Source organism: Rhinolophus sinicus, linkage group LG07, assembly GCF_036562045.2.
Source record: "Rhinolophus sinicus isolate RSC01 linkage group LG07, ASM3656204v1, whole genome shotgun sequence".
NCBI classification, from domain to species: Eukaryota; Metazoa; Chordata; class Mammalia; order Chiroptera; family Rhinolophidae; genus Rhinolophus; species Rhinolophus sinicus.
The window spans coordinates 47,239,354-47,266,485 of record NC_133757.1 but is presented as its reverse complement, the minus strand read 5'-3'; the positions used below and the strand labels follow the sequence as shown (position 1 = coordinate 47,266,485).

The 27,132-nt window shown below is 51.1% G+C and overlaps 3 protein-coding genes across 4 annotated transcripts in view; 1 reads left to right on the top strand and 2 right to left on the bottom strand.

Annotated features, from left to right (window-relative positions):
* Positions 1 to 11,381, bottom strand: part of TSPAN15 (tetraspanin 15) — an 84,168-nt gene extending 72,787 nt beyond the window's left edge. The window contains exon 1 of the mRNA XM_019731724.2: positions 11,057 to 11,381. Coding sequence (XP_019587283.2) covers positions 11,057 to 11,080 — 24 coding nt within the window. The 5' untranslated portion in view covers positions 11,081 to 11,381. The remainder of the gene's footprint in view (positions 1 to 11,056) is intronic.
* On the top strand, positions 5,679 to 18,039 carry TACR2 (tachykinin receptor 2). The gene is made up of 5 exons (XM_019731721.2): positions 5,679 to 6,145; positions 9,536 to 9,730; positions 11,897 to 12,050; positions 13,366 to 13,562; positions 16,654 to 18,039. The coding sequence occupies exons 1-5, from the start codon at positions 5,754 to 5,756 to the stop codon at positions 16,868 to 16,870; spliced, it is 1,155 nt and encodes a 384-aa protein (XP_019587280.1). The 5' UTR covers positions 5,679 to 5,753; the 3' UTR covers positions 16,871 to 18,039.
* Positions 18,040 to 18,816: 777 nt separating this feature from the next.
* Positions 18,817 to 27,132, bottom strand: part of HK1 (hexokinase 1) — a 61,935-nt gene continuing 53,619 nt past the window's right edge. For both annotated transcript variants that reach the window (XM_019731719.2, XM_019731720.2), the window contains exons 15-18: positions 25,780 to 25,963; positions 23,574 to 23,729; positions 21,349 to 21,582; positions 18,817 to 19,704 (exon numbers count right to left, since the gene is read on the bottom strand). In XM_019731719.2, coding sequence (XP_019587278.1) covers positions 19,560 to 19,704; positions 21,349 to 21,582; positions 23,574 to 23,729; positions 25,780 to 25,963 — 719 coding nt within the window. In that variant the 3' untranslated portion in view covers positions 18,817 to 19,559. The remainder of the gene's footprint in view (positions 19,705 to 21,348; positions 21,583 to 23,573; positions 23,730 to 25,779; positions 25,964 to 27,132) is intronic.

Here is a 27,132-nt window from a genome sequence, read left to right as displayed (position 1 = left end):
AGGAAGATCTGCCGATCAATGTCTCTGTGCCCCTGAGGAAAACAGAGTGGTGTCTTTGGTTGCTTGCGTTCTGGGCCTTATCAAAGGTACTGTGAAAAACCATGAAGGACGGTGGGGTTTGGAGGGGGAGGTTGAGGTTTTATAGGAGCAGGACTTCCTGGAGAGGGTGGGGAGGAGAGAGGGCTGTGGGGCCAGGAGAAGTAAGTGCATATCGGTAGCAGGGCCCTGGGAGCAGTGACCGTGATACGAGAGGAAAGATGGAGCTCTGGGACCCAACCCCCAGCTAGGCTCACAATGCCCAGGTCCCAGGCACGTCTCAGAAACAACAGTCCCCTGACTCCAGGACCCTGCAAAAGCAGGAAGAAGAGGCACTGCCACAGTGACTTGGGTGGATTAATGACCAATGAGGGCCCTGCCTCAGATGCCTGCCAGGGGGTGGGCGGTGGGACCCCAGGAGCAGTAAGATTGGATTTCCCTGCCCGCTCAACAAGATGGGGACTTGGAGTCAAGACGAAGTTGATGTTTAGAGAATAATGAAACGAGACCTTCCTTGCACCTCTGGGTTTGTGAACTGAGAGTTATATTTGCTGCATCTCCTGTTCCCTTCCTGCAGGAACCCAGGCACCAGCCAGGGGCGTCTGATCTTTCTGTCAGGATCAGGCTTATTCCCATGTCCCCACTTCCATTACTTCCAGGAGCCACTCCAGTGGCAGCCCCCCCTCCCTCACCACACCCCTAAAAGCCTCTCTCTCCCTCCTCTGAAGCTTAAAGTTCATGGTATCACCTATTTGACAGATGCGTATGGTGAATTCTCTCTGCTATGCTGGGACTTGGCTCCCCGACTTGGCCAGGAACTTCATGAAGAGAGAGATGTGACCTTTTCTCCTAACTCTGGGCCCATCATTAGAGCACCTGCCCACTCGAAAGATGCACTGCGGGGCCCAGGGCTCGGCTGACCCTGTCATCCGCTTTCCTCATCTCATCCACACCACAGCGCTTGCTGCCACATCTGCCAACACCCTGGGCAGACTCCTAGTCCTCTCTGTCTGCAACACCCAGGCTAGGCTGCCTCTGGGATGACCCCCAGTTATCCAACCAGCAAGCGCGTGTTGGGGTGGCCCCTCCTAGGACAAGCCTTGCCTGCTTCCTCCTCCGCCTGCCATAGATGGGCAGATTTTGCTGCAGCTCAATGTTGAGAAATGAACTTATTTTGTGTGAAGAGCTTCTGAGCTCTGTGTACTCCAGGACCACAGCAGATATAAACAGTCAATGCCTCTCTTCTCCAATTGGATAAACTGCGTGCTTTCAGGGCAAGGCACTGCCCCAGCACACTCACAGTGTTTAAAAAAGTGTCAGCTGCAGCCCTGGCTCTTGGCACAGGTCAGCTCTTTCTCCCCCAGCTGAAGTCCCAGATTCTGGGCCACTGATGCTCAGGCCAGGGGCAGGCAGCACACAGAGCTCATATCCGAAAGGGGGCCAGCCTGGGGGGCAGAGCATGAGGAATAAATTCTGGAATGTTACAGAGACCCCGATGGCCTCCAATAGCCCTGCCCAACCTATGCACACATATTCTTTCAGTTTAAGCTTTAGATCCTGTGAAAATAAGACTGCTCCTCCCTTCACCCGTGACAGTGATATTTTAAACTTTATTCATCATTTGTTATTCACTCACTCACTGACATTTATTGAGCATCTACGATGTGCCAGTGTGCCAGGCATGACACTGCCCTGTCCACTCAAAGTTGCCTAAAATCCCATCATTAGGGCTAGCCCCATTGGTTTAAGACTTTCATGTCCATGTGTGTTAGATGTAGATGGATACATACCATATATTATATTTATAAGATTCCCCATTCCTCACCTGAGTCACAATTTAACTATTCATCTTTTTCATTCAACCGACATTTATGGGGCCTCTATGATGTGCTGGCTGCTTTCCTAGACCCTGGACAGAAACAAGACACAATCCAGGCCCTGAGGCGCTCCCCATCCATTTACAGGGAGGCGGCTTTGATGGGCCTCACGAGAGAGGAGGCAGACAAACCAGTGAAGGCTGTGGCAGGACAGGGGACGCGATCAGGGGATGTGCCACCAGCTCATGGGCAACGGGACCTGTGGCAAGGTTTCCCCCCTCTGGGGCTCTCCCTCCTCTTCTCCAAAGGAGGAACAGACGGGGGCTCCTGAATCCTTGAATTTCATGGACCAATAAAATATCAAAAACCTAACTGAGGGAACCATATGGGTCACCAACTTTTTATTCCATCGAGTAAGCAATTTTAGAAAGGAAAATGAGCTAACTACCATCTGCCATCACCACAATTTCATGAAAGAAAGGACATTTTAACCCCAAAAGCAGAAAGGGCATAGTCTCCAAATGAAGACGGACCCTTCCCACCAGATTCATGTAGTTGAATAAAAAGCTCACTGTGTTGCCCTCATCCTCATCGGGCCCAGTCCAGGCGAACTGGGTGGGGACTGGATGGCCAGCAGCACTTTCCAGCACTAATGTCCCACCATGCTATGTGTGATCCGCTGAAGCCACGACCAAGTGGCCCAAGCCCCGCAGCACCCTCTCCAGGCCAGAGTCACATGAAGGCAACTTCTAAAAGCATCTCTCACACACTGTTGAAGGGGCACCCAGCCCACAACGCTTCCTGGAGCCCTCCTTATCTCTCCATCCACTTCCCTCATCCCTGCAGCTGCTCTCACCTTCTCCCCCTCCAAATGCCCTGAAAAAACAATTCCTCTCCCAACTCTAGTCTTCAGGCCTCCAGCCTCGGGCCCATGAAAGCACAAATCACGAGGAGCACTCCGCGCTCACGCCCCATCTCACGCGGAGGCTGCTGTTCAGCCACGGTGGGTGCTGTCCAGTGACGCAGTCCCCCTACAAGATGCTGGGGGTGCTCTCGGCAGACAGTGTTCAGCTGTCACCCCTTCAGCCATTGTCTCAGCTGCAGACAAGCTTACACGCCTTCGTAAGGCAGCCTACACCCAGTGATGGACGTGGAAGTGTAAAGGCCGGGCCGTCTTTACCCAACAAGGGCAACGCCAAAGGGCCATTCTGGTCCAGTGACCCACGGGGTTTGTCCAAGGCTGCTGTCTACCGCAGCTCAGCTTCCTCCTCCACCCACGCTTGCTTCCTCCTCCCTTCCCCAGGTATCGATCCCTAACAAACATCCTGCACTCAACTCTATGTCAGAGTCGTTTCCTAGAGTTACCCAACCTGCGGGCCATCAGCTCAGCCAATCCCAGCCAGAACCGACGGCCAGCCTTTCCCCTCCACTTCCTGGTGGGGGGCTTCCCATACACAACCTCGATGAGCGCACCTGAGTCTTTGCACGTCCATAGGAGGTAAAGGAATTTAGATATTTTTTCTCTTTTAACAAAGACTAGCCTTCAAGACCACTGCCTGGTGATGAACTCAGCAGGTCCACCCTGAGCAGCAAGGCTGATCAGTAACCCCTTTGTGCAGGGGGCCCCCTGCCTTCTCCTTCCATGAAGCTACAAGTGCGTAGTTGGAAAGCTACAAGGACACATGATTTAAGGGAGAAATAAAAACTCTTAGGTTTCATAGTTCCAAAATAGAATCCCCATAACATATACAGCGGAGGTGGCGGGATGATGGGGGAGATGGGGAATTTGTACTATTCTGGGCTTGTATGACTGGTGACACCCTCTCAGATGTCCCAGCCTTGCACTGTGCTCGCACCTGAAGCTCAGTGAATTCCGGCTGCCTGGGAGCAGGAGGCAGAACAGCAGAGAGAAGGTTGTGCCTTGCTTACATCCTTATTTCTACACAATCTACCTCTGAACTTGAGCCAGTGGAGTAGGAGACAGAAACAAGCTGAGTGGCTGCTGCTGCCGCCACCGCCAAAAGAGATCAAAGGCAGAGGCTCTTCAGCAAGGGACAGACGTCCAAACAGAGGCTGGTGGCTTGCTCCAGAGAAAGAACAGGCCTCTGCCGCACGGCCTGGCCAGGACTGGAGCCAGTTGTGTCCGGAGCTGACTCTGGGGGGGCAGGAGGCCCAAGAGCCCCACAGTACACACACTCACGGGAGGAGTAGGGGCCCAGGAAGCAGACGCTCCCCAAGGCGCAGGGCTGGATTCCCAGGAGACCAACGAGACACTTAGCACAGAAAGACCACCAATGCTGACGAATGAGAGCTCTCCGCTGCTTTAACGAGGGACACACTCTGCCGGGCCGTCAGGTTCCACACACCCACAGGTGTGCACAGGTACATGACTGTGCCAGCTTACAAACGTCAGCCACACACATACAGTCACTCAGAAAAAGCACTGCAGCGTCACTCAGTGCCTGGCACACATGCACACCATCAATGACCAAGAGCAGATTCCTGTGGGCAAACCCGGAGCACCCCTGCAGCCTTTCTGGGGCTCACGGAAGAGGCAGTGAGCCCTGTCCTGGTCCTGTGAGAGGGGTCCTCAAAGCATCACCTGAGAACTAGTTGGAAATACTGCGAGTTCTGTTTTCTCCCTCCTGCAGAGCCCTGAGCAGTCTGGGGACTTCTGCGGGCCAACAACCCCTGTGCTAAATAGACGGTATGTACCTTATCTCATTATCTCATTAACTCACAAATACAGTAACTTTTCACTCAACATCATCAATAGGTTCTGCAACTTGAAGCAAAATGATGTGTAACAAGACCAACCTTACCGTAAGGTAACTGATATAAACAAGCGTTAAGTTCCTACGGGACCTCATCATCATTGTAACAAAACAACGTTGAATGAAACGACATTATTCAAGAACCTGCCCAAAATACCACTGAGATGTACACCTCAGTTTTCCTATGTTTTTCAGACAGGGAAGCCGAAGGTCAGAAAGGGTAAGGACTTGCCTGGAGTCACTGAGACTGACGCACACCTAGTCTGGCTCCCAAGTGTGTGTTCCGAATCACTCTCTAGATGTAACTTCTGGCCCGGGTTGAATGTAAACACCCCACCAAGGACTGTGCTCTCCACCCCAGCCCCCACCCCTGCCATCCCTACTTCCCCTGGGTCTCTCCCAGCCTGGCAGCCAGTCCTAAATCTTTCCTCAAGAGACAAGGCTGGGCCATCCAAGCAGGGGTGGGACGAGGGGCGGGAGCCAAAGTCCCATCTAGTGAGCAGGCAGCACCTCTGCCAAGGCCCTCGCCCTCCCCACAAGAGAGAGCAGCGGGGAAGGCAGTGCTCTGAAGGCTGGTAGCCCGGCGGGCACCCCAAAGCCTGGAGAGACAGCCGGCCGTGCAGCTGACCCATTAAATCCAAAAACTACTGCTGTGCGCTCATCTGATCCAGGATGTTTCCTGAATAGAATTAGGAGGGACCTGGGTTTGCGTCCTGACTTGTCACCACCTGACTGAGTGACCTGGGCTCATCACATCCCCTCTTGGAATTTGTTTCTCCATTTCAGCAGTGAAGGGGTTGCCTGATGGTGTACAAGGATGTCTCCTGTTCTGAAATGGTGTCTTGGATTCTAGACTTTCACGTGACATTGGAGAAGTCTGGCCAGGGCATGGGAATCTGAAAGGCCAAAGGCCCTGGGCCCCGCTCTCTGCTCAGCCTGACTCATCTCTGCTTGAGACTTGGGAATGACCCCCAGCTCCCCTACGCACCTGGCTTTGCACCTACTCCTCTCTCCCCCACATACTCACGCTCCAGAGGACGTCTCTTCCATCGCCTACCCGGGCAGGGCACCAGGGCCCAGCAGGAGCAAAGGAGCCAGACCCCCCGTCCCAGACCCAGAGGCAGCCATGGGGGCCTGTGCCATTGTGACTGATGCCAACATCTCCTCTGGCCTTGAGAGCAATACCACGGGCCTCACGACCTTCTCCATGGCTGGCTGGCAGCTGGCACTATGGGCTGCCGCATACCTGGCCCTCGTGCTGGTAGCTGTGACAGGCAACGCCACCGTCATCTGGATCATCCTGGCTCATCCAAGGATGCGCACGGTCACCAACTACTTCATCGTCAACCTGGCCCTGGCCGACCTCTGCATGGCTGCCTTCAACGCCGTCTTCAACTTCATCTACGCCAGCCACAACATCTGGTACTTCGGCCGTGCCTTCTGCTACTTCCAGAACCTCTTCCCTGTCACAGCCATGTTCGTCAGCATCTACTCCATGACTGCCATCGCCGCCGACAGGCAAGAGGGGACAGGGAGAAGCTGGGGGGAGCTGGCTCGCTTTGCTGGGGCTCAGACAGGGCCGGTGACTGACTCACAGTCACACAGGAAGTTGAGGGGAGAACCCAGGGCATTTCCTCCCAACTTGATCACAATCCAAAACTATGCATTTGGAAGGCAACCGAAGCAGGTATGGTTAAGGGTATACACGGGGAGAACTTTGCTCCAGAAGGTTGTTCAAGGCGGTAGGGAAAGAGTGACAGTGTTTTAGAGCCCTTCTGGAATGCTCTTTTCTGCAGTTGAACTCTGTGGTGGTGTTTTGCTTTTACTACAAGGAAATTGCTTATATGATATTCCTATTCCTAGACAGACTATCTGAGGGGAACATTTAATATTACACACAGTTATCATATAATTATGAAAGGGCCAGTTATTTTCCCAATGCTGCTCTCAGGGGCTGCAGGCTGTGACCTCTGCTGAGGAGGCCTGGGGCGGGGAATGATTGGTGAGCAGATATGGAGTCCTTTTAAAACTAGTTAAGGCAGGCAGGGCCTGGTGTGGGTGTGGAAGGCAACTGTGTGTCCCCGCGGGACAAAAAGGGACACTGAAGACACCAGGCGTGTGTGGGAGGTGGGGCAGGGGCCTGGAACCCACGGAGACACAGACTCCGTGTCAGGAGAGGTCCCGCCACAGTCTCCATCCCAACCCAATTGCCCCAGCAACCTCTCATCCACAGCAGCTCACTTCTCTGCTCTTGGCTATTTTACTCTGGAGTTTCCCCCCAAAGATTTTATTTGAAAAATTTATTTCTACTGATTAAAAATGAAAAGAAAGCTTGAAAAACATTCATCTAGGTTAATGTTCTAATTTTGTACCTAGGGAAACTGAGGCTTGAGAGATGGGTAAGATTGCCTTGAGCAAGTGAGAGGCAGGGCCAGGTGCCCAGAACCCAGACACACACATACACCCCACAACCAAAAGCACCTTCATACCCCCTGGATATTTCTGAAAGTCCAGATTTCCTTTCCTTCATTCAGCAAATATTTGATGGCTTCCTCTGTTTCAGACACTGAGGAATACGCATGAATAGAATAGTCCTGAAATCAGAGCCTCATAAAAACTTCCTTTTTAAAAGGGGTGGGAGATGGGGGAATGGACTGTAGAGGGCCGGGTGGGAGCCAGGGGACCAGGCAGGAGGCTGCTGAATGGTAATCCAGGTTAGGGAGGATAGTGGCTCAGGTCAGGGTGGGAATAGTGGAGATATGGTCATTTCTTCCTTCATTCATATGTGCAGTGCCTACTCTGTACAGATACTGTTCTGGACATTGAGGGAAAAACAGATAAAGACGCCTGCCCTGGTGAATAACAAACATGTGCAGAAATAAATTATATATTGTATTTTGAGGTTATGAGTGCTATGGGAAAACACTAGGAAGGGGAAAGGAGATATGGGGTGCTAGGTGCATGTGTTGGGGTGGGGGTAGGTTGTAGCGTTAGATAGGGTGTCAGGATGGGCCTTATTGTGAGGGTGGGGTTTGAGCAAAGATAGGAAGGAGGTGAGAGAGTGAGTTCCTTGGGCTCTGGGGAAAGAAGGTTCCAGGCAGAAGGCGCAGCGGCAGCAAAGACCTATGGCAGGAGAATGCCTGGTGAGCTCGAGTCACCGAGACAGGGTGGAAATGCTCCCACAGGTGCCCCTCACATAATGCCCAAGACCTCAAGATATGAACGTCTCTGCTCAGGGCAAGTGCTAAATAAAAATGGGAGAACACGTCCTACTGTCCTGGCCTTGTCCCAGGGAGGAAGACCCAGGGGTCATTTAGGACCAAAGCCATTTCTGGTCAATTTCAAGGAAATAAATCAATAGGAGTAGTGAGGCTCTCAAGTCCCAAGCCCCTGCTGCCTGCAGGCACTTCTAAAGCATCTCATTTCCTTCACACAACCCCGATGACACAAATTACTATCACCCTACTTCCCTGAGGAGGAAACGGAACCTAGAGAGCTTAGGTGGTTTGCTCAAGACTCTACGGCTGGAAAATGGTAGAGTCAAGATTCAAATCCAGAGTCTGAAGCCAAAGTCCCAGCCTGCCCCTCTACCAACAGCATGAGAAGCAAAGCTCTCCTTTCCCACCCCAGCTCCTGAAACAGCAAGGGTACCTAAGCCCCCAAGTCAGCCCTCTGATCGCCTGCATCATCTATGGGGGTGTGGGGTGCTCAAGAACCTTGAGGAAAATGGCCCATTCCTCTTGTCCAGGTTGCTGACGGGTAGAGCTGGCCCAGGGCCCAGCCATCACCATGGGAGAAGGTCAGTGTCACAGGGTGGGGAGAGAGAGGGTCAACAATCATCTAGCCCAGACGTGCACAACCTGTGACCACAGACTGTGGCAGAAACATGAGGGGTCATGAACTTGGAGGGGAAGGAAATCACAATTACAAATGCAGGGGGCAGCACACCAGTTTGCTGGGACTCCAGCAGTGCCTGGGACTGTCATCAATAGAAATCACAGATACCTCTGTTGTGCAGAAATCTCAGAGTATCACCTAAACACAGCGCGACAAAATTACCATAGTTTCCAGATCTGCTGCTAGATCTTGTGGTTCAGTGGGTTGATAAAGAAGTGAATACATTATTACGTCCCAAATTTATTTTATATTTTAATAACAGTATTTCAGTATAACTGATTGTCTTTGTGATCCTGTGTATTGTGCCCACAGAGGGTCTCACACATAGGGCTGTTCCATGACCAGAGTGAGCCAGGGAAGGTGCGGGAAGCAGTGACACAGGACATTGGAAAGTGCACTGTGCATGTCCACAGGGCACTGAATGCCGCGCTTAAAGGTTTGGGCCTGCACTATGGTCCAATAATGTAGCCATAGCCATATGTGCCTATTTAAATTCTAATTAATTTAAATTTAAATTTCAGTTCCTCAGTCATATTGGCCACAAGTGGTTAGTGGCTACTGAACAGGACAGTGCATATTTAGAGCATTTCCACCCTGTGGCAGAAAGCGGGTGGGCAGCGCTGCTTTGGGCATCATCCAGGAGACTGTGGGGCTCTGCTAAGGTTTCTGAACAGAAGAGGGACTGGCCATAGGATGAAGGGTTCAGCCGCGCTGAGCTGCAGACAAATGTCCAGAGATGGACTCCCAGTGTAGCCACAGCGCCCTCTTGTGGCCGTCTGAGAGCACAGCCATGCTCAGCGGGAAGCCATGAGGTGGGGCCTGGGCTGGGGTTTAGGGCACTCGTGTGCCGTGTAGCTGTGGGAGAGTCACCGGTCCAGCTGGCTCTCTGGAGGTCACAGCAGCATTGTGGAAAATGGAGCTAGAGGGAGTGGTCTTGTAGTGGAGGAGAAGGGGATTGGGGCTGATCTGATGGGGAGGGCACTCACTTCTCACACTGCCCTCTGTTTGCAGGTACATGGCCATCGTACACCCCTTCCAGCCACGGCTCTCAGCCCCCGGCACCAGGGCAGTCATTGCTGGCATCTGGCTGGTGGCCCTGGCCCTCGCCTTCCCCCAGTGCTTCTACTCTACCATCATCATGGACCAGGGAGCCACCAAGTGTGTGGTGGCCTGGCCCGAAGACAATGGTGGCAAGATACTCCTTTTGTAAGGCCTGGAGGGGAGCATGGTGTGTGTGTGTGTGTGTGTGTGTGTGTGTGTGTGTGCAGGTGTACACACATACAACTGAGAGTGTCTGTGTGTGCATACTTACACATACATACATGTACACATGTAGTGGTTGCACATGGGTGTGCACATGTGTCTGTGAGTGTACTTGGGATTATGTGAGTACACGTATATACTAAAAGTAACAGCATTTACTAGGTGTCAGGCTTGTTCTAAGCACATTACATATATGAACCCATTTAATTCTCCTAAGAATTTGGGGTATATATTAATATTCTTCCCATTTTTCGGATGAGGAAACTGAGGCACTTAAAAACTAAGTAATGCGCCCAAACCCACACAGCTCGTAGGTGGTGAGCAAGGAGTTAAATGTGAAGTGAGGAGTTAAATGCAGACAGCGCTGCTTTAGAGCCCAACCTCCTCCCTACTCCGCTCCTAAAGTCAGGATGTGTGTATCCTTAAAGCAGCGTGTGTGCATGTGCGGCTACCTGGACAAGCATGCTGCACCCATTATGTCTGTGCACGTGCGTGGGCACGCAAGTATGTGGGTATGTTTGTGGATGTGTGTGCACACAGGTACGTGTTTGGGAACGTTGTATAGGTGTGTTTTGGAGAGGGCACTGACAATTCAGGGTAGTGAGACAGAAGGAAAGCGCAGGTGACGAAGCCTGGATGTTTTAGGAAGCTACCTGGTGCCAGCCTGGCGCTGAGGTGCCCCTCACCAGCTGGGTGATGGGGGAGCAGGTAGAAGAGCTCAGACATGGTCCAGCCACTGTGACCCTGGGTACGTCCTTTCCCTTTCTGGGCCTCAGTTTGCCTAGTTCTCAAGGCGTGGCTTTCTGATTCCCAAGCATGGCATGGTTGGTTAGTAGAGGATAAAGAATTGGTTGAGGTTTTAGAGTCAGTAGCAGGAGTGGAACCCTGCTCTGGCCACTGCTGGCTGGAAGACCCTTCGTAGTCACTTAACCGGTCTGACCCATTGCCTACTTCTCTCTCAAATAGGGATTATTGGTAAAAGAATCTTGCTCAAGGGTTGTTGTGCACATACATGAGAAAAAGTACCTAAGCCCCCAGGACCAGGCCTGTCACATAACCGGCAACCCTGTATGTGGTAGTTTAAATAGGCGGAAGTTTAAATTTGTTTTAAACAAGCAAAACCAAAACTGGCAGATTTAATCCAACAAAGACCCAGCTGCCCCAAGCATGAGGATGTGCCTGCTCTGAGCTGAGGTCTGCCAGCTCACCATGGCAACACAACTCCCACCCCGCCTCCTCTAACACCCCTCCCCCAAAGCCTGCCCCTACCTGGTCTCCATCGGTCTTGAGCATTGGCCAGAAGAGGGCAGTGCTGGGGAAAGCGCCATTCCCTCTGAGAAGTTTGTTCTTGGGGATTGAGTTTCGAGGGCAGGCCCTGTCCGGGGTCTATAACTCTACCCCGCACCCCATCTTCTCAGAAGGGCTCACTGCTCCAGGGAGATATCGTATAGGTAAGCGCTCGCGTTTCCGGCTCAGGGAGGGGCAGAGAGCCGACTATTTCGTGACTGGCCACTGGGGGGCGGTGTTTCTCCACTTTAACACAGGCCTCTTCTCTCAGCGAGAGGAACCAGTAAGAACTTAGGGTACCGGGACTTAATTGATTTTCAATAAACTGGAATACATTCTGGAAAAAAAAAAAAAATGAATTTAGGGTATCGAGCACCCTCTCTCTGGGGATGGTGAGTTCCAACTCTGATTCCGGCAACACATATGCACACATATGATTCTGGAATAAAATATTCCTAATTGTTCGTAGTGGTGGGGGTGGATAAGGAATTTTACTTCTTCCTTTGTGCTTTATGACATTTTAAATTTTAAACAAATGTGTTTCTTGGTTAACTTTTCGTTCCTATTTATTTCCTTGTTTGGTACTTGTCTATCACCTGGAAAGACGCAGGGCAAATGCTGCGGGGATAGCTCTTTTTGGGCATATGTGCTAACTAATGTTGCCTTTATTTTCTTTAAATCAAACCAAGGCCTCGGGAGGCGGCCCAGGGTGGCCGCCGGGGGCAACTCAGGGACACCCGCGGGATCCCGGGGACTGAGCGCTGGTGAATGCCGGAGTCGCCCCCGGACCGCCCGAATCCAGGCCCCTGGCTCTCCTTCCAGGTACCACCTTACATTGATCGCCCTCATCTATTTCCTACCTCTCGCGGTGCTGTTCGTCGCCTACAGCGTCATCGGCCACACGCTCTGGAGACGCACGATCCCCGGGTACCATGCGCACGGTGCCAACACGCATTACCTGCAAGCCAAGAAAAAGGTGGGCACCGGGGACCCGATGGGGCCGGGCCGGGCGGGGCGGGGCCCGAGGCCTGGCCCCGCCTCCGGAGCCGCTTTTCCGGGCTCAAGGCCCGCCCTCAAGGGGGCGCCGCAGTGCACAGAGTGCACCGGTAGCTTGACAGGTCTGGTTCTTGGCCACAGCCTGAATTCGTTCTTCCCCAGCAGGCCAATTTGCCTTTTGGTCTTTGGCCGAATACGAAGTTAAAGGAACCTCCCAGAATGTTAGGAAAACCGGGGAATCCTAAATCCCTACAGAATTTCAGATACTTCCAAGAACCTTAGCATGATAGAATCTGAAAATGTTAGGCTTTTTGAGTAATCAGAATGTTGAATTTAAGAAGTCCCATGGAAGTACAGGAGGCTCCTTGGTAGAGTAACAGCAGAATTCTCAAATGCTGGGACTGCAGAACTTAGAAATCATGGAGAATGGATTGCAGTCCAGCTACATCGTCTGTCTTCAATTGCCAACAGGAAGTGCCGGTGTCCCCCCTCCTCCCTGCCATTCAGGGCCCCCAAGGGTCCTCATACAGCAATGCTCCAGACCTCCTCCACTCTCTCCCAGCCAAAGCTTATCTTTGCTGTGCCTGCTTCCTGTAAGCGAGCAGGGGAGGTGATGGGGTAATCACATCACGATGTATCAGCTCAAAGTCTGGGCTCTATTATTTGACATTTTTCACAGGGCAGTTCCGGGAGGTAGTTGGATATAAGACACAATCTGGGTGTCCCTCCTCATGGAGAGCTGGTTTCCATTTGCCATCCCTCATGGGGTACTGGGCCATGCTCAAGGGCACCTGCAGAAACCAACCATGAGGTGGGAAAGGTCAGGTTGCTGGGCCCTGAGCAGAGGTTGGGGTCCCAGGTTGGAGCCTCACTACCTATGGATAGAAGGGTGGTGGCAGACACAGATCCCAGGAAGAGGAGGGCCTGGGAAGCCGTAATTGGCATAGGGTCTCCCTAAAGGATGGATTAGGAACAAGAGCTCATCCACTCTCCAGGGAAAGGAGCCGCTCTGAGTGAGTGAAGGGATCCAGGATACCTTTTAGAGGAGGTGGCCACTGACTTGGGCTTTGAAGAGTGAGGACTTCAAAGGAAGGACAGCCGTGTGGGCAGAGGGACCAGGCTGAGCAAGAGCCCCGAGGTGGAGGGCCCAGGAGTGTCTGGGCAACAGAAGCTCCAGGGGACTGAGACCGTAGGGCTTCCCAGGCTGGCAAGAGGGGCACCCCACCCCCATCCTTGGGAGGATTGGGGCTTGGGGCTTCCAGGCTAAGCAGTGACCTGAGCTTCTCCCGGACCAGTTTGTGAAGACCATGGTGCTGGTTGTGGTGACATTTGCCATCTGCTGGCTGCCCTACCACCTCTACTTCATCCTGGGCAACTTTCAGGAGGACATCTACTGCCACAGGTTCATCCAGCATGTCTACCTGGCGATCTTCTGGCTGGCCATGAGCTCCACCATGTACAATCCCATCATCTACTGCTGCCTCAACCGCAGGTGAGCCCTCATCCTGGCCCCTCCTCAGCCCGCAGGGCCCCAAGGCCTGATCCCACCTGGGCTGCCCTGTGCAGCTGGAGCCTGGCCCTCGTGCCCACCCATCCCTACATGGGATTGCCATCCTCACAGTAAGCCCACAGCACAATGCTCCCCCTGGTCCTGGTCTAGCTTGAGCCCCACCTCCTCCCCAAAGCCTTGTCCAGCTGCCCAGGCCATGGCTCTCACCATCTGTCCGCTCCTGCTCTCTCTTCTGGGGGCTACATCTGGGACAAGGAGAAGAAAGAAGGGAGAGACAGAAAGGGGGAGGAAGGGGCAGAATCAGAGAGAGGCAGAAAGAAGACAGAAAGAGAGGAAGGAAGGAAGGAGCCAGATTAAGGAGGGAAGGACTTCCTCTGTCCTGAATTTTTCAGAGTTTTCTGCAATGAACGAGGAAAAGCCAAGGACTTTCCTTGGGTGAGGTGAACAGCGCCAAGCCCAGCAATATGAAGCACTCAATCAGAGCCCCAGGGCCAAGCCTGGAGGGGGCGCAGGCTGCCTCCGGGACAATCACAGTACATTTCCTGCCCTCAAGGGGCTTTCAGGACAGCTGGGAAGTGATCTTGGCAGAGACAGCCAGGGAGGAAGGAGTGAAGACCTCACTCTTCCCTCAGACACCATCTGTTCTCCCCACTTTTGTACTTCTGGGTAAGCGGAGTCCCAGAGAGGGGCTGGTATTGGTTCTGGGGCACTCGGAAAGGTGAGAGGTGCTGGGCCAGGCAGGAACCCCGGCACCCAGGAATCCTGCTTGAACAGGCCATGCAGCCTCAGAAAACCCTGAAGGTGGGGCCAGTCAGAGGTGGGAGGTGGACACTAAGTCCTGGCCTCAATGAGAGCGTGAGAGGGGTGAGGTTGGCCCTGGGCCTCTTTGTCCATGCCTTTTGTCACCTCTCTGCCCACCTGTCCAGGCCACTCATGACGCCAGTAGGGGCTTTGTTGTTCAGACATCCCACCTATCTGGGGCAGGCCAGAAGGAAATGAAAAACGTGATTTTTTTTTTTTTTTTTGAGTGTTTAATGGGTGCCAGAACCCTCCCCCGTCTCCTGTGAGGTAATTAGGTAATAGAGGGAGGAAGGTGTTAACTCCATTTTACAAAGGAGGAAACTGACCCTCAGAAAGGAGGTCTCTCCCAAACTCATTCAGCAAGCAATGGAGCCAGCATTCAGTGTCTCCAAGGCTTGTTATCTTCGCCCCACGTCACCCATTTCTCTTGCATGCAGCTTGTATTAGGTTGGTGCAAAAGTAACTGCAGTTTTAAGGGTTAAACAATTGCAAAAACTGCCATTACTTTTGCACCAAGATAATGAAAGTGAGCACTTGGGAAACAGGGACTGACATGTGATGGAGGGGCCCCCAGCCCTCGGTGTCTGTGTGTTGGTCACTCCCGTACAACCCAAGGACAGTCCCTGGGAGACATACAAGTTCCTGAAATAACTTCTGAATCATTCAGTATTGGATGACACTAGCTCGAAAGGGGGACAGATACTTCTGGCAGGAATCTTCATTGGGAAAACGTTCATCTACGGGCTATGTGTGCCTGGCACTGGTCCAGGCATTTGGGAGATACCAGGGACCAGGGACAAGGCTCCTTATCTCGAGGAGCTGACATTCTAGTGAGGGGGACAGACAATACGCATAGTGAGTACGTGAGTCACATAGTGTGTCAGGGTTACGTCCTATGGAAACAAGAAAAAATGAGCCCAGGGTGAGAGAGGACAGGAAGGATGGGAGTAGTGGACATAGGGGTGCAGTTTTACACGATGGTCAGGGTGGGCCTGATTGAGGAGTCTTTTGAGCAGAGACGTGAGGATTGAGTGGGCCCTATCTGGGGAAGAGCTCCTGGTGGGGGGATCACCCAAGGCAAGGGCTTTGGAGTCAAGGAAAGGACTCGGGCAGGGACTCTGACATGGGAGGGAAACCTTGTGGAGCTCTGAACCACGGAGACACTTGCTCTGATGTCCCTTTTGAAAGAATCAGTCAGGCAGCTGTGTTGGAACTGGACCGGTGAGGCAAGGGGAGAAGCAGGCAGACGGGCAGGCGATTGCAGTAATCCAGGAGCGAGACGGTGTTTTAGGCTGGGGGAAGAAGCGGTCCGAGTCTGGATAGTGCTCAGGGAAAGCCAACAGAATTGGATGGAGGAGGAGGTGACATGAGAAAGGAAGTCAAGGAGGACTCCCAGGTCCTTGGTCTGAACAACTGGAAGGACAAACTTGTCAGCTGTCAGGAACTGAGACGGGGATGTGAGGGAGGGGCATGGGAGGGGAGGGGAGGGGAGGAGAGTGGGGAGGGTAAGGGGCAGAGGCCATTAAGCTCCTGGAATAAGGGCATTTGCTGGACCACACGGTGGAATCTTACAGAGCAACAAGGCAGGGAACAAAATCAGGCAGCTCCTGGGGACAGACAATACAGTCCTTCCCTTCAGCTGTCACAGGAACTCATTTCTTTCCGCTTCTCTCTGACAGGCCAGTGTTTGCTTTCTGCCAGCCCATTTCCTCCACTCCCTGTCTGCTTCCTCTCATCTCTAATTTGCATTTGTATCTCTAATTATATCACAGTGCTGCTATGGGGAGAGTTATTTACTTTTTAAGCACATGTACCAAAACTTAGTGGTTCCACGGGTATATTTTCTTTCAAAGTCCCCTAGGGAGAGCGCCCCTATTCCACCCAACATGGCCACAGCCCCAATTTTTTAAGTCTCCTCTCTGAATATTCCTTTAGAAGCCAATTAACAAGTGAAACAAGAAAAGCTGTTGTTTCTGTATAATTGTACTTGGTTTCTTTCTGTTTGTCTGTCTGTAATAACAAATGGTCTAATTCCGCTTCATCACGCACTTCAGTCACTAGACTTAGCTCCAGATTACTTCTGGCTCTTTCCAAAAATCAAATCCACTTAAGAACGTGTCTCTCCAGGGACTCTGAGCAATTGTAGGCTCTTAGGAGTGAGGCACTGACGTTCCTCTGAAGGGGAGATGGGCTCGTGGAGGTGGGGGCAGCCACAGGACAGCTCCTGTAACTGTCCCCCTCACTGCCTGCTCCGTGGTCCTCCCGCCCCCAGGTTTCGCTCTGGATTCCGGGTAGCTTTCCGCTGCTGCCCTTGGGTCACACCGACCGAGGAGGATAAGATTGAGCTGACTCACACTCCGTCCCTCTCCAGGAGAGTCAACAGGTGTCACACTAAAGAGACTTTATTCATGAATGGGGATGTGGCCCCCTCGGAGGCTACCAGCGGGCAGACTGGGGGTCCCCCAGATGGAGCATCTACTGAACTTTGAAGCCTCATGCTTGGCTGCAGGGTGAGGCTTAGCACCCTTTGAGCGGTAGCCGCTCAGGAGGACCAGATCTGAAAGTTTGGCCCATGTGTCACCCTTCGATACATCGAAGGAAAAACAAGATGGGGCCAGGAATGCTACCGTGGATGCTGACTCTAAAAGGACCCAGCCTTCCCTCTCAGATAGTGCTTTACAAGAAATGAGACTCAAAGAAGACACTGTGCGCTAACACTTATCTAATCCAGGAGGGGCAAGTTCAGACGCCTTATTGGGGCAACAATGTAATCAGTAAATAGGATCCAGTATAAAAGAAAAACTGCAACTATGATGATAAAAGGCAACTGGCTTCCAATGTTGGGGTAATACGGAATGGTGGAGACTGTGGCAAACTCAAGGGTATAGGCTTCCAAAGGGACAGTCGCTGATCAGCTCTGTACAAATGTTGCCATGTGGTAATGGGAGCCCATTGTTGCCGCATCTTCTAAATCAAGAGAAGCCAGAAGTCCAAATTTGTGAGATTTCTAGACTTAAAAAATTTTGTTCACATTTATATCGGTGTTGGGCAAACCAAACCAAACACACCTGTGGGCAGCACCCAGTGATGACACTGATTCATTATCCGGTTAAAGGACACAAGGGAAGAAGCTTCTTATTTGGCAAAGCCTGTGAGTCAATCCAGGGCTTCTCTGCCTCAGCACCTAAGAACTCAAGCTCCAGCCCAGTGTAGATGCTGGTTAAGGGTCAAAGGGATTGAAGAATTGAAAAAAAAGGAGTCAAAAGGAACCTCAGCTGTGTGTTGCCTCAGACAAGTCATCCTGACCCTCTGCCTCTACCTCACAGAGATGCTGTGAGAATGACAGAAGTGATGCCTATGAACTACCAGGCCAAACACGGATTAAGTGCTCAATAGTCAGCAGCCATGATTTTTACTACCATGCCAGCTGTTTTACACGAAAGCCTCCGCAAGGCAGCAACACAACTCTCACCCTCATTTCCACAGCAAGAAGGGGGCAGGCAGACAATACCAACTGTCGTGACTCCCAGAAAGCTCCAGTCTAATCATTCCATTTGCCCACTCACCCTCCATGCCCCAGGGTCCCTCCAGAACCATGTTACACGATAATTGCACATCCATAGAGTTTAATGTTACCTGTATTCTCCACAAAGATCACTGTGCCATGGGCACCAGCAGTGCCAAATAAAGGGACTCTGGTCTCGCCAAACCAAGTGAGCATGCAGTCAGTCCTGGGGGAAGCCACCTAGAGCTGTAGTCACGGCTTGGGAGACTTACATGGCACCTCAATCACAAAGGACTGGAATATGGACTGATGTGGGATCCACCAATGGACTGAGGGTGAATCCAAAATGGTGGAACAGCAACGTTTAGGTGGGGTAGGGACGCAAGGCTCCGATAAGGGCCTGTTTCCTATAGAAGGGGGTCAATTTAAGATGGGGGAGTGTGTGGGGGGGATGCAACAACCCTGCTACCTGGGGCTGCTGCAAGACTTCATTTGTGTTAGGGCAGGGGGTCTATTTCATCCATTGTCTTGGAGTTGACAGGATGAGGATGAAGGACAGGGTCTACCTGGGGATGGCAGGGGAGGCCAATGTCGCTGTGTCCTCTTGTTACACCCAAACAGCCCCTGGCAGCCAAGCTGACCTTTTCTTTGTTCCAACTCCAAGTGAGGAGCTCAGGCTGTTGGAGGGCAGAGGACACCCCTTTGCCTTAAAGGTGCTGGGGTGGGGGCTGCAGGAGCCTCTCCCCGAGGTAGGACCCTGTGGCTAGAGCAGGGAACCTGCAGGGCAGGTGCTGGAAGACAAGGGGCGAAGCTACTTCGGTGACACTCTGCAGGGAGAGATCAGAAGTCCCCATGCCAAAGGCTGGGGTTGAAGGACACAATCTTCATTTGAGGACACATCCTCCCCAGCCAGTAAGCATCACTCAGGTCTTTGAATTGGTACAAAGTTTACTAGGTCATACAACATGGCTCACAGAAGCGATGGGGATTTCCAATGAGGGCACTGTTTGTGGGTGGGTTCCTTTTACGCGAATGGAGACAGGACTGCCACAGGACTGCCCCCTCCCCGCCGAGAGAGACAGAATTCAGGACAGTCACAATGTGGCTATGACCAGGTCCACAGACACACAATCCAGTGGCAATGACACGCCGAGATGGGAACCTTAGGACACCAGACAGCAGTGACTGCTGGGATGGGGGGAAGTGGCGGACGCACCCCTGGGAGGAGACCCGGCAGTGTCTGCTGGTGATAATACATTTCACACAGGGAGTGCGTCCCCAACGATGGGCTGCGGAGGCCCCTGAGGCCTGTCAGATGGTGTGACTTTTCATCTCAGGCCAATAAATAACTGTTGGACGAATGCGTAAGTCAGAAATGGATGCCACTAAACTTCACGTGTGGGGAAGGTACGGCCAGGTTGAAATCAAATCATGCAGAGTGGCAGGGCAGGTGCAGAGGGATGTGGAGGTGAGAGATATTATCAACAGCACACACTATTTTGTACCCTAAGTTATGTGCCATGAGTTGGCTTTTGTTTTCCTCCCCCGCTGTGGCAGTGGCGGGCTGGTGCTGGCCTCTCCCAGCACAGCTCTCGCTGGAAGAATGGGGTGGGGTCACCGCTTAAAGAAAGAAGTAAGTACTAGAAGGGCAGCAGGCTGGGGGGCCAGGGCTCTTAGCTGCTCGATTCTTCTCGGAGCCGTACGCCCACTGCCGTGATGAGGGCAGCCCCCTTGCCACTACCGTCTTCCGACAGCAGAAAGGACACATTACACTTTGGTGACAGTTCCTTCACGGTTTGGTGCATGATTCTGGAGAAGCTAAAAAAGACAAAAGAAGAGAAGGGTAGGTAGGGGGAGATGAGAAGAGACACTGGACATACCTGAAAACACGAAAGGACCCTAACAATGAGCGGGTAAACAAGATGTGAGGGGGCTGCTTAGAATGGTGGGCAGGAAGGTAGATTTTGAGCCAATCTTATTATCACCATTTTCAGCTGAGAATCCAGAAACTACTCTGTGCAGCTTATAAGGGCCAAGACATGACTAACACACTCAGACACACCCATCCTCAAAGCCTGAGGCCCCTAGGGGACCGCAAACCACGGGGGTTACAAGGGCCTGAGCGTGGACCACTGAGGCAGGCCCGAGCTGGTCCAGCACTGGGTCAGTTCACCAGACTGCATGGGCACGAATGTCATCTAGCCACAGCTGCAGTCCTCTGAGACCCCCCCAGCCCATCACCATCTACTCCACCTGACGCCAAGAATGGGAGCCCCCCCCCCCCCAGTGAAGGATAATCTTTATATGAGAGGTGACTCTAGGTTCTTGCATTTTGTACTAAAAATGAGACAGGGCTGGGCTGAGGGTTCACGGGGCAATGAGGCTCTTAGAGGTCATACGACTGCCTTTTGTGGGACACGCCCCAGGTGCCCCACACTTTATAGACGTAACTTCCAGTCCTGTCAGTGGCTACTATCCCAGGAGGACGAGGAGATGCGGCAAAGGTTAAGCCATGGAGGACAGCTTCTCAATGGTCATCCCAGGATGAAAGCCAAGTGTGTATGGTTCCAAAGCCTAGCTCTAAACCACGCCTGTGAGCTGCCTTAGGTGAGGAAGGGGACAGCTATTAATGTGGAGAGACAGAGGTGGGGATGGAGCAAGACAGATGGGTCCATCCCAGGCTCTGGCCATGAGGTCAGCAGGTAATGCCTACACTGAGTTGCGTGAGGTTGCTTTTCAGTAGGATGACATTACGGCCTAGTTTACTGGCATGGTCCCCGTGTAATTATCAATAGCATTCTCTTCACTGGCAAAAGTACCCCCGAGTTTAGACAATATATAATATGGTCATTCTATTCCTAAGAGCCAAGCTTTTGGGGCATGCGGTGGATCAAAGAGCAGATGGGGCCACACATCCCCACCATAACCAAAGGGAGATCACGCCCCACCGCACTCCCTGCTACAAACCCGGGGCCAAAACTGCTCCTGCTTCCCATGTCTCTTGACAAGCTATGATTTAGCAGGCGAACAAGACAATGGACCCTCCTCTCCTCCTTTCACTCCCTCTCCCCACTTACCAAGCACAGCCTTCTAGCCAGGCTGCAGCTAACCAGGCTGGTGGGTAAGCCCACGCCCATTTGTACCTCGTTTCCTGCTCCCCACCTGGACTCTGCCTGACCTAAGTGGGGCCCGAGAGGAGCGGGGAGAGGATACGGCATGCCATTGGTGTGAGCTGGCCAAGTGAAGCCACTTTTCTGCCTCCCCGAGGATCCTACTTAAAGTTCAGAGCGGCTCATTACCTCATCCCAGACCAGCCCCCGTTCCTGACCACACAGCCTTCAGGTTGGCTGTGTCCTGGTGAGGAATTTTCCTGATGGGAGTCACATCCTGGTGTCCCATATCCTTCAAGGGAACTCGCCAGCCCCAGAAGCTCTGCCCTTCCCAACTGGAAGCCCCACTCACTGTGGATGAAGCTTGTAGAGCGTTCCATCCACTCCCACTGTCACGTTGAGATGGTCCAGCCCTCTGTTCTCTCGGATCTTATCCACCACGGCAGCCATGCCTGCGCCACACAGCTGCGCGGCCCTCTTGGACACCACCCCGCACACGGTCTTGACGAGGATACTGTCATCACAGGTGCTATTCAGGCCCAGCTGCTGGAGGATGGCCCGGACCTGGAGCAGCGCTAATCGGTCACTGCGGGGGAAAAAGCCAGGAGACGGGATGAAGCAGGACCCACGAGAGCAGCCTGGGAGCTAACTCCAAAGGACTGGCCCCAAATCACTGTACTTACCCATGAAGGGGGTCATTGTTTGTTTCCCCCCCCTTCAAAATAACATTTATTTGTTAATTTTTTTAATGATTCCAAAAGTATTATATACACATTAAATTATAGAAATTTTAGGAAATCTAGAAAAATAAATATGGGAAAATTAAAACTTTTCACAATCCCAATACTGGGGATAACGCTGTTAACATTTTAACATATTTCCTCTCTATTTTTCCTGGATATCATTAAACAATGTCTTTGTTCTCATGATATGCAAAATGAGTTTGTCCTTTATAGGTGGTGTTCTTTCCTGCTTTTGTCCTACTTGACACATCTGAGCAATTTCCCATCTCCTTATCTGAGAACAGGCTTGAAAATGGCTGTCATGGTATCAGATTCAGGGGATGCACCATCATTTATTTAGCCAGTTTAAAGCAATTTAAGGTGTTTGTCATTTTCTGCTATTATAAAGTAACATTCTCATGATGTCAAGTCTCCTGTTTGTAAATCTTTGTGCACAACTCTAATTTTTCCCTTAGGACACATTTCAGGGTCAAAGGGTTTTTGCTACATTTTGCCAACTGCCTTTCAGAAAGTTGTATCAATTTTCTCTCCAGCACAGTATTTGGCCGTACTTGTCCCTAGTTGATTGGATCACTTTTTAAAACATGTGACAATTTGGTAAAAATGGCATCACACTGTGGTTTAATCTGTATTCTTCTCTATTAATAAGGATGAACTTTTTTTTCCATTTGTTTATTGGCCATATGAACTACCTATTATGTCAAGACTTTCATTCTCCTGGAATATTTGTCTCATTCTTATCAATTGAAAGAGTTGTAGATGACAATGACGGTGATAAAAGCAGCCAGCCTTGTTTGAGGACTGACTATGTGACAGTTGCTTTACGCACATTACCACACTTCCTCCTCATAACAACTAACCAACATGTATGATTATTCCCATTTTAAAGATGAGGAAACTGAGGCTGGGAGAAATTGAGTAACTCCCTCAAAGCACACAGCCAGTGGGGCACAGCAGGTCTCAAGACCAAACCTGACCAAGATCTTGCCAGTCGGGCCATGGTCTGTGTTTTGTCATATACAATGCAGATGTTTTCCTTAGTTTCCTGTTTGCCTCATAAGTGGGATTACTTAATTTTTTAAAAAACTTACAGAAACTATTAGCAAAATTTGACAATTTTTTCCCTATGATTTCTTATATATCTCATTTTAACTTTCTGTCTCTGCCCCTTTCATGTATGTGGGGTTCCGACATGTACATATATGCAGTGAAATTTGGTTATTTTCTCTTGTTAATCTGTCTCATGTAGATTTAATTAGGCCCGCTGAAAGAAGCCAGCAGGGTCACGTTTCTTTCTCCCCCAGCAATGAGCAGGCTCCAGCAGAAACAATGTTAGTGTTGCTATTATGATGTCTGTGAAAACAAGGGGGCTTTGGCGCAACTGCTTTTGCTTTTGCAGAGGCAGCTCGCTGTGGGGCATACACACTGTGTGGCCACGCTATGCCATCCCACCTGCCCTTCCGATGAAAGGAGGGAGGGCTTGACCAGTGCTTCTTGGCTCTGCGGTACTCTATGCCCCTTCCACACAAATATTTGTAATGCATCTTCAGTATCCTCAAATGGAATCCATACAATCTATGTAGCTACATAATCTCAAATAAACCAATATCATGCCGCAACGTAAAGGACAAATAAAAGGAACATACTTTATAATACAATTCTGTGATTTCAGTATGCAACTGTTCAGGGCCTACTGCCCCAGAGGAAGAAAAGAAAAACCCAAAACCCTTACAAATTGCCAAAATGTCCCCTCGGGTACCTACCACTCCCATCACAATGCCCTGGCCGGGCTGACCTCTACCAGGCCTCTGCAGGGAAGCCCCTCCCCACTCACCTCTCGATCTGAGAGAGATACTTGGTCTGAAAGATGCCCCGTGTCTTCAGTGGCTCAGAGATCTGCCCTCGGAAGAGGAACCCCTTCTTGGTGAAGTCGATGAGGATATTGCGAACAATCTCGCCCAGGTACATGCCGCTGATCATCTTCTCATACCTGGAACAGGAGGCAGGGGCTCAGGGCCACATGAAGCCTCTGGATGCACAGTAACCCTGGGCATCTTACTGCCCCTCGAGGGCATCACCCATCCACGTCCCAGGCCCTGTGCTCCCAGCAGAGGCAGAAAGTGAGGCCAGGAAGGACTGAGGAATCCTCTCCCCTCCCCAGCATCAGAACCGAAACCAGCAGCATTCCTGTCTCACGGCCGGATTATCTCCCTCCTTAACTAACTTCCTGCCTTTGTCTGGGAGATCCCACTCCAGCTCTCAGCTCCAACGTCAGGTCTCAAAGAGGCCTGTTCTCTCCCCAGACCAGGTTTTATCTGCCCGGCTCAGGTCCCCATATACCCTCCTTTCTCCTTCCCAACACTGCAGATGGAGGCCCACTGCCTGTCATCACTCCTGCCTTTCGTGAAAGTCTCGAGAGGACACACACGTGTGCCTTGTTCAGCTTTGAGTGCCAGAGCCTAGCACAGCACTGCTCTAGGCTCTCTGTCAAGTGCTCGATAAATGTCTGCAGAAGAAGCAAATGACCGGGCTGAGTCTTAAAGGGACAAGAAGACAACAGGGAAAAGTTCCCGCTGGAGTTTTGGAAGGTTGTGCAAAAACCTGGCAGAGCTGATAAAGCCAGGCAGGGTGAGGATTCAAGCGACCACAGCACTCCTGAGGGTAACCTGTTCTTGGGGTTTTTAATTCCTGCTCAAGGGCCTCCAGAAATGACAAAGGACTTAAATGTTTCCATGACACACACCCAATCCCAGTCCCCAAGCTGGGAAGAGTCCACTGGAATTTGGATACTCCAGATTTCAGGTGGTCCACAGGGAAAAAATATAAAACATGAAATAGTGCTATTCTTATCAATTCCCATCCAGTCCTTCTCATTCCATCAAGGAGACCATCTCAGTTTGGTGCTGATATGGCTTTAACCCCTTCCAACATTTGCTGATCTCCCTTTTTAACAAAGTGGTCTTCGTTTAGAGCCTTTGGTAGAATTGAATAACGCTGTTTTTCGCTGGTCAAAGCTCCAAATAGCTAGGGGGTGCGGGAGGTCCACCGTGGGAAGATGACTGGGGCTGAGCCTCTGCCTCACCCCCGGGCTGGAAGCCCCCACTCCACCTCCACCCCAACTGGCCGTTCCCTTTGCCCTTTGATAACTGCAGGTCATCTATTTATGGTAATACTGATTTTCCCAGGTTTTTTTTCTCCCTCCTTAAGTGTAAGTAAAGAACATAAGCTGATTTAGAGAAAAACATTAAATAGCAGCACAGGTAGTATTTGGAAAAGGCAAAAATCTTGCGGGTGGTTGGAGAACAACTTATATTTGGGAGGTACTACTTAGCCCCTCTTTCTGCTCCTGGGAACATGGCTGAGACCTACTCGTCCTCGTGATGTCAGAGGGTGGCCTGAATCCTGGGAGCTTGAGACAAGAGGTCATCTGTCTTTATGCTGGGAAGGAGGGGACACTGCTGTCTCAGGGAGGGTCCCTGAGATCCAAGCTGCAAAGCTCCAAACAGCCACTAGGTGGAGTGGGAGGCCCACTGTGGGAAGATGAATTGAGCCGAGCCTCTGCCTCACCCCATCCCTACCCCAACTGACCATGTCCGAACTTCCCTTGCCCTTTGACAACTGCAGGTCAAGTGTGTTCTATTCTCACTAAACACGACAAAAACCTACTGACCAAGCGGTTTGTATTAGACTGATGGGGAAGAAAAAGACCAAGAGGAAGGCCAAAAGGCTCCAGAATGAACTGGGTCACTGAGGTAAGTAGTGTGGCCATACCCACTCTGTCCCCAGAGTAGGCACCTGGACAGGACATCAACCTGGGCCCTCTAGTACCCACTTACTAGATGGCAGGGTCCCATCCCCCATTCTCTGCTCTCCTTGGGCCAAAAGCCAAGGTCAGGAGGGAACCGAAGGAGGGACCAGTCTCTAAGCCTATGTCCAGACTCTTCCTACTAGAAACTTCTTTAATTGTAACAGGCAGAATGCAGCCACATGCCCTGCCCAAACTGACCGCCTTACGTGTCTCCTCCAATAGGCAGAATTACCTTTGTTTCCCAGCGTTTAAAGAATATTCATCCACCAGTCGGTCATAGTTGGTTCTGATATCATCCAGACACCCGTTGTCCCCAAAGGCACCCCACTCCATATTGATACACATTCGCCCCTGGTTCCCCTCCAGCATCTCCACGTTCTTCATTTCTTCCATGTAGCAGGCATTGCTGCCAGTCCCTGGAATACAGCAGGGGGAAAATGAATGCAACTAGGTCTGTGGCCTGCGATTCCACAGATAGGGGTACATTTTTGAGATGAACAAAGTAATAGCTTTCCTTTTCCCAATGTTTTCCAGGAAAACCTCAAAATACAAAAGGGAAGTCAGAGTTAAACCATCCAGAGAGCGTGATTACTTACTTTATATGAAGACATCATCTCTCTCTCTCTCCCTCTTCCTCTTTCTAGCTACACATATATACATATACATACTAATACGTGTGTGTGTATACATGTATATGTATAATATTATATTGGGAGGTTGTCTACTACCATACCACAAATGTCCGCTTTTCTTATAAAAGATGGTCACGGGCTCTGCCTGCTCAATCAACTCTCCTAAGTGTTCCAGAATGAAGCCCACAGTTAGACACTTTAGGACAGTGTCCTGAGCATTTCAAGGGAACCTTTCTAAAGGGATGATTCCTCACTATTTTGGTATCACAGACCTTTTTGAAAATGTGATGATTCTGAGAAAAGGACCATTTCCCTGGGTACACCCACACAATCTGACAAATGAATTCCAGGGGCTCAGAAGTTGATTTCCATCCGTGAACTCCCCAGAGCACAGCTACTCAGACTGTGGCCCCCCAAGGACCAGATGGGACCACAAACTGTTTGCTGTTCACATCTACGAGGAGTTAAGTATAGAAATGGAGAGAAAGTGGTCTAAAACTTTCACAGCAGTTTTAATTGCCACGACATCCACGCTTGTGGTTACTGGCCTTGTCTCAGTGAACGGATTGGAAATTTAAAAGCCAACCCACTAACCAAGGAGTCCTTCACACGGATATTTTAAATATGCTCCTGAATCACCTGGGAGCCTATTAAGGTAAGATGCAGATATTGACTCAGGCGGTCTGGGGTGGGGCCTGAGATTCTGCATTTCTAACAAGCACATGGGTCGATGAGACAAGCAAAGAATTAACAGGAGCAAGCTTGTGAGCTAGCAGGAATGAACTTAAAAATTAACCATTGGCTCTGAATCCCCTGGCTAGCACTGCACCTGCAAACTGACATCCAGCATAGGTGGGGACAGTTCCCAGAAGACCATTGTAATAGCAGCCCCCCTGCAAGCTGAGAAGCACACTACATACTGCATGGAAAAATATAAAACTGCAGCTAAACAG

What these genes read in the sequence shown, in the direction of transcription:
- TACR2 (XM_019731721.2), top strand. Translation starts at nt 5,754, where the DNA reads ATGGGGGCCTGTGCCATTGTGACTGATGCCAACATCTCCTCTGGCCTT. An exon ending in ACTGCCATCGCCGCCGACAG is followed by an intron (nt 6,146 to 9,535) that starts GCAAGAGGGGAC and finishes CTCTGTTTGCAG; the next exon opens with GTACATGGCCATCGTACACC. An exon ending in TACTGCTGCCTCAACCGCAG is followed by an intron (nt 13,563 to 16,653) that starts GTGAGCCCTCAT and finishes TCCCGCCCCCAG; the next exon opens with GTTTCGCTCTGGATTCCGGG.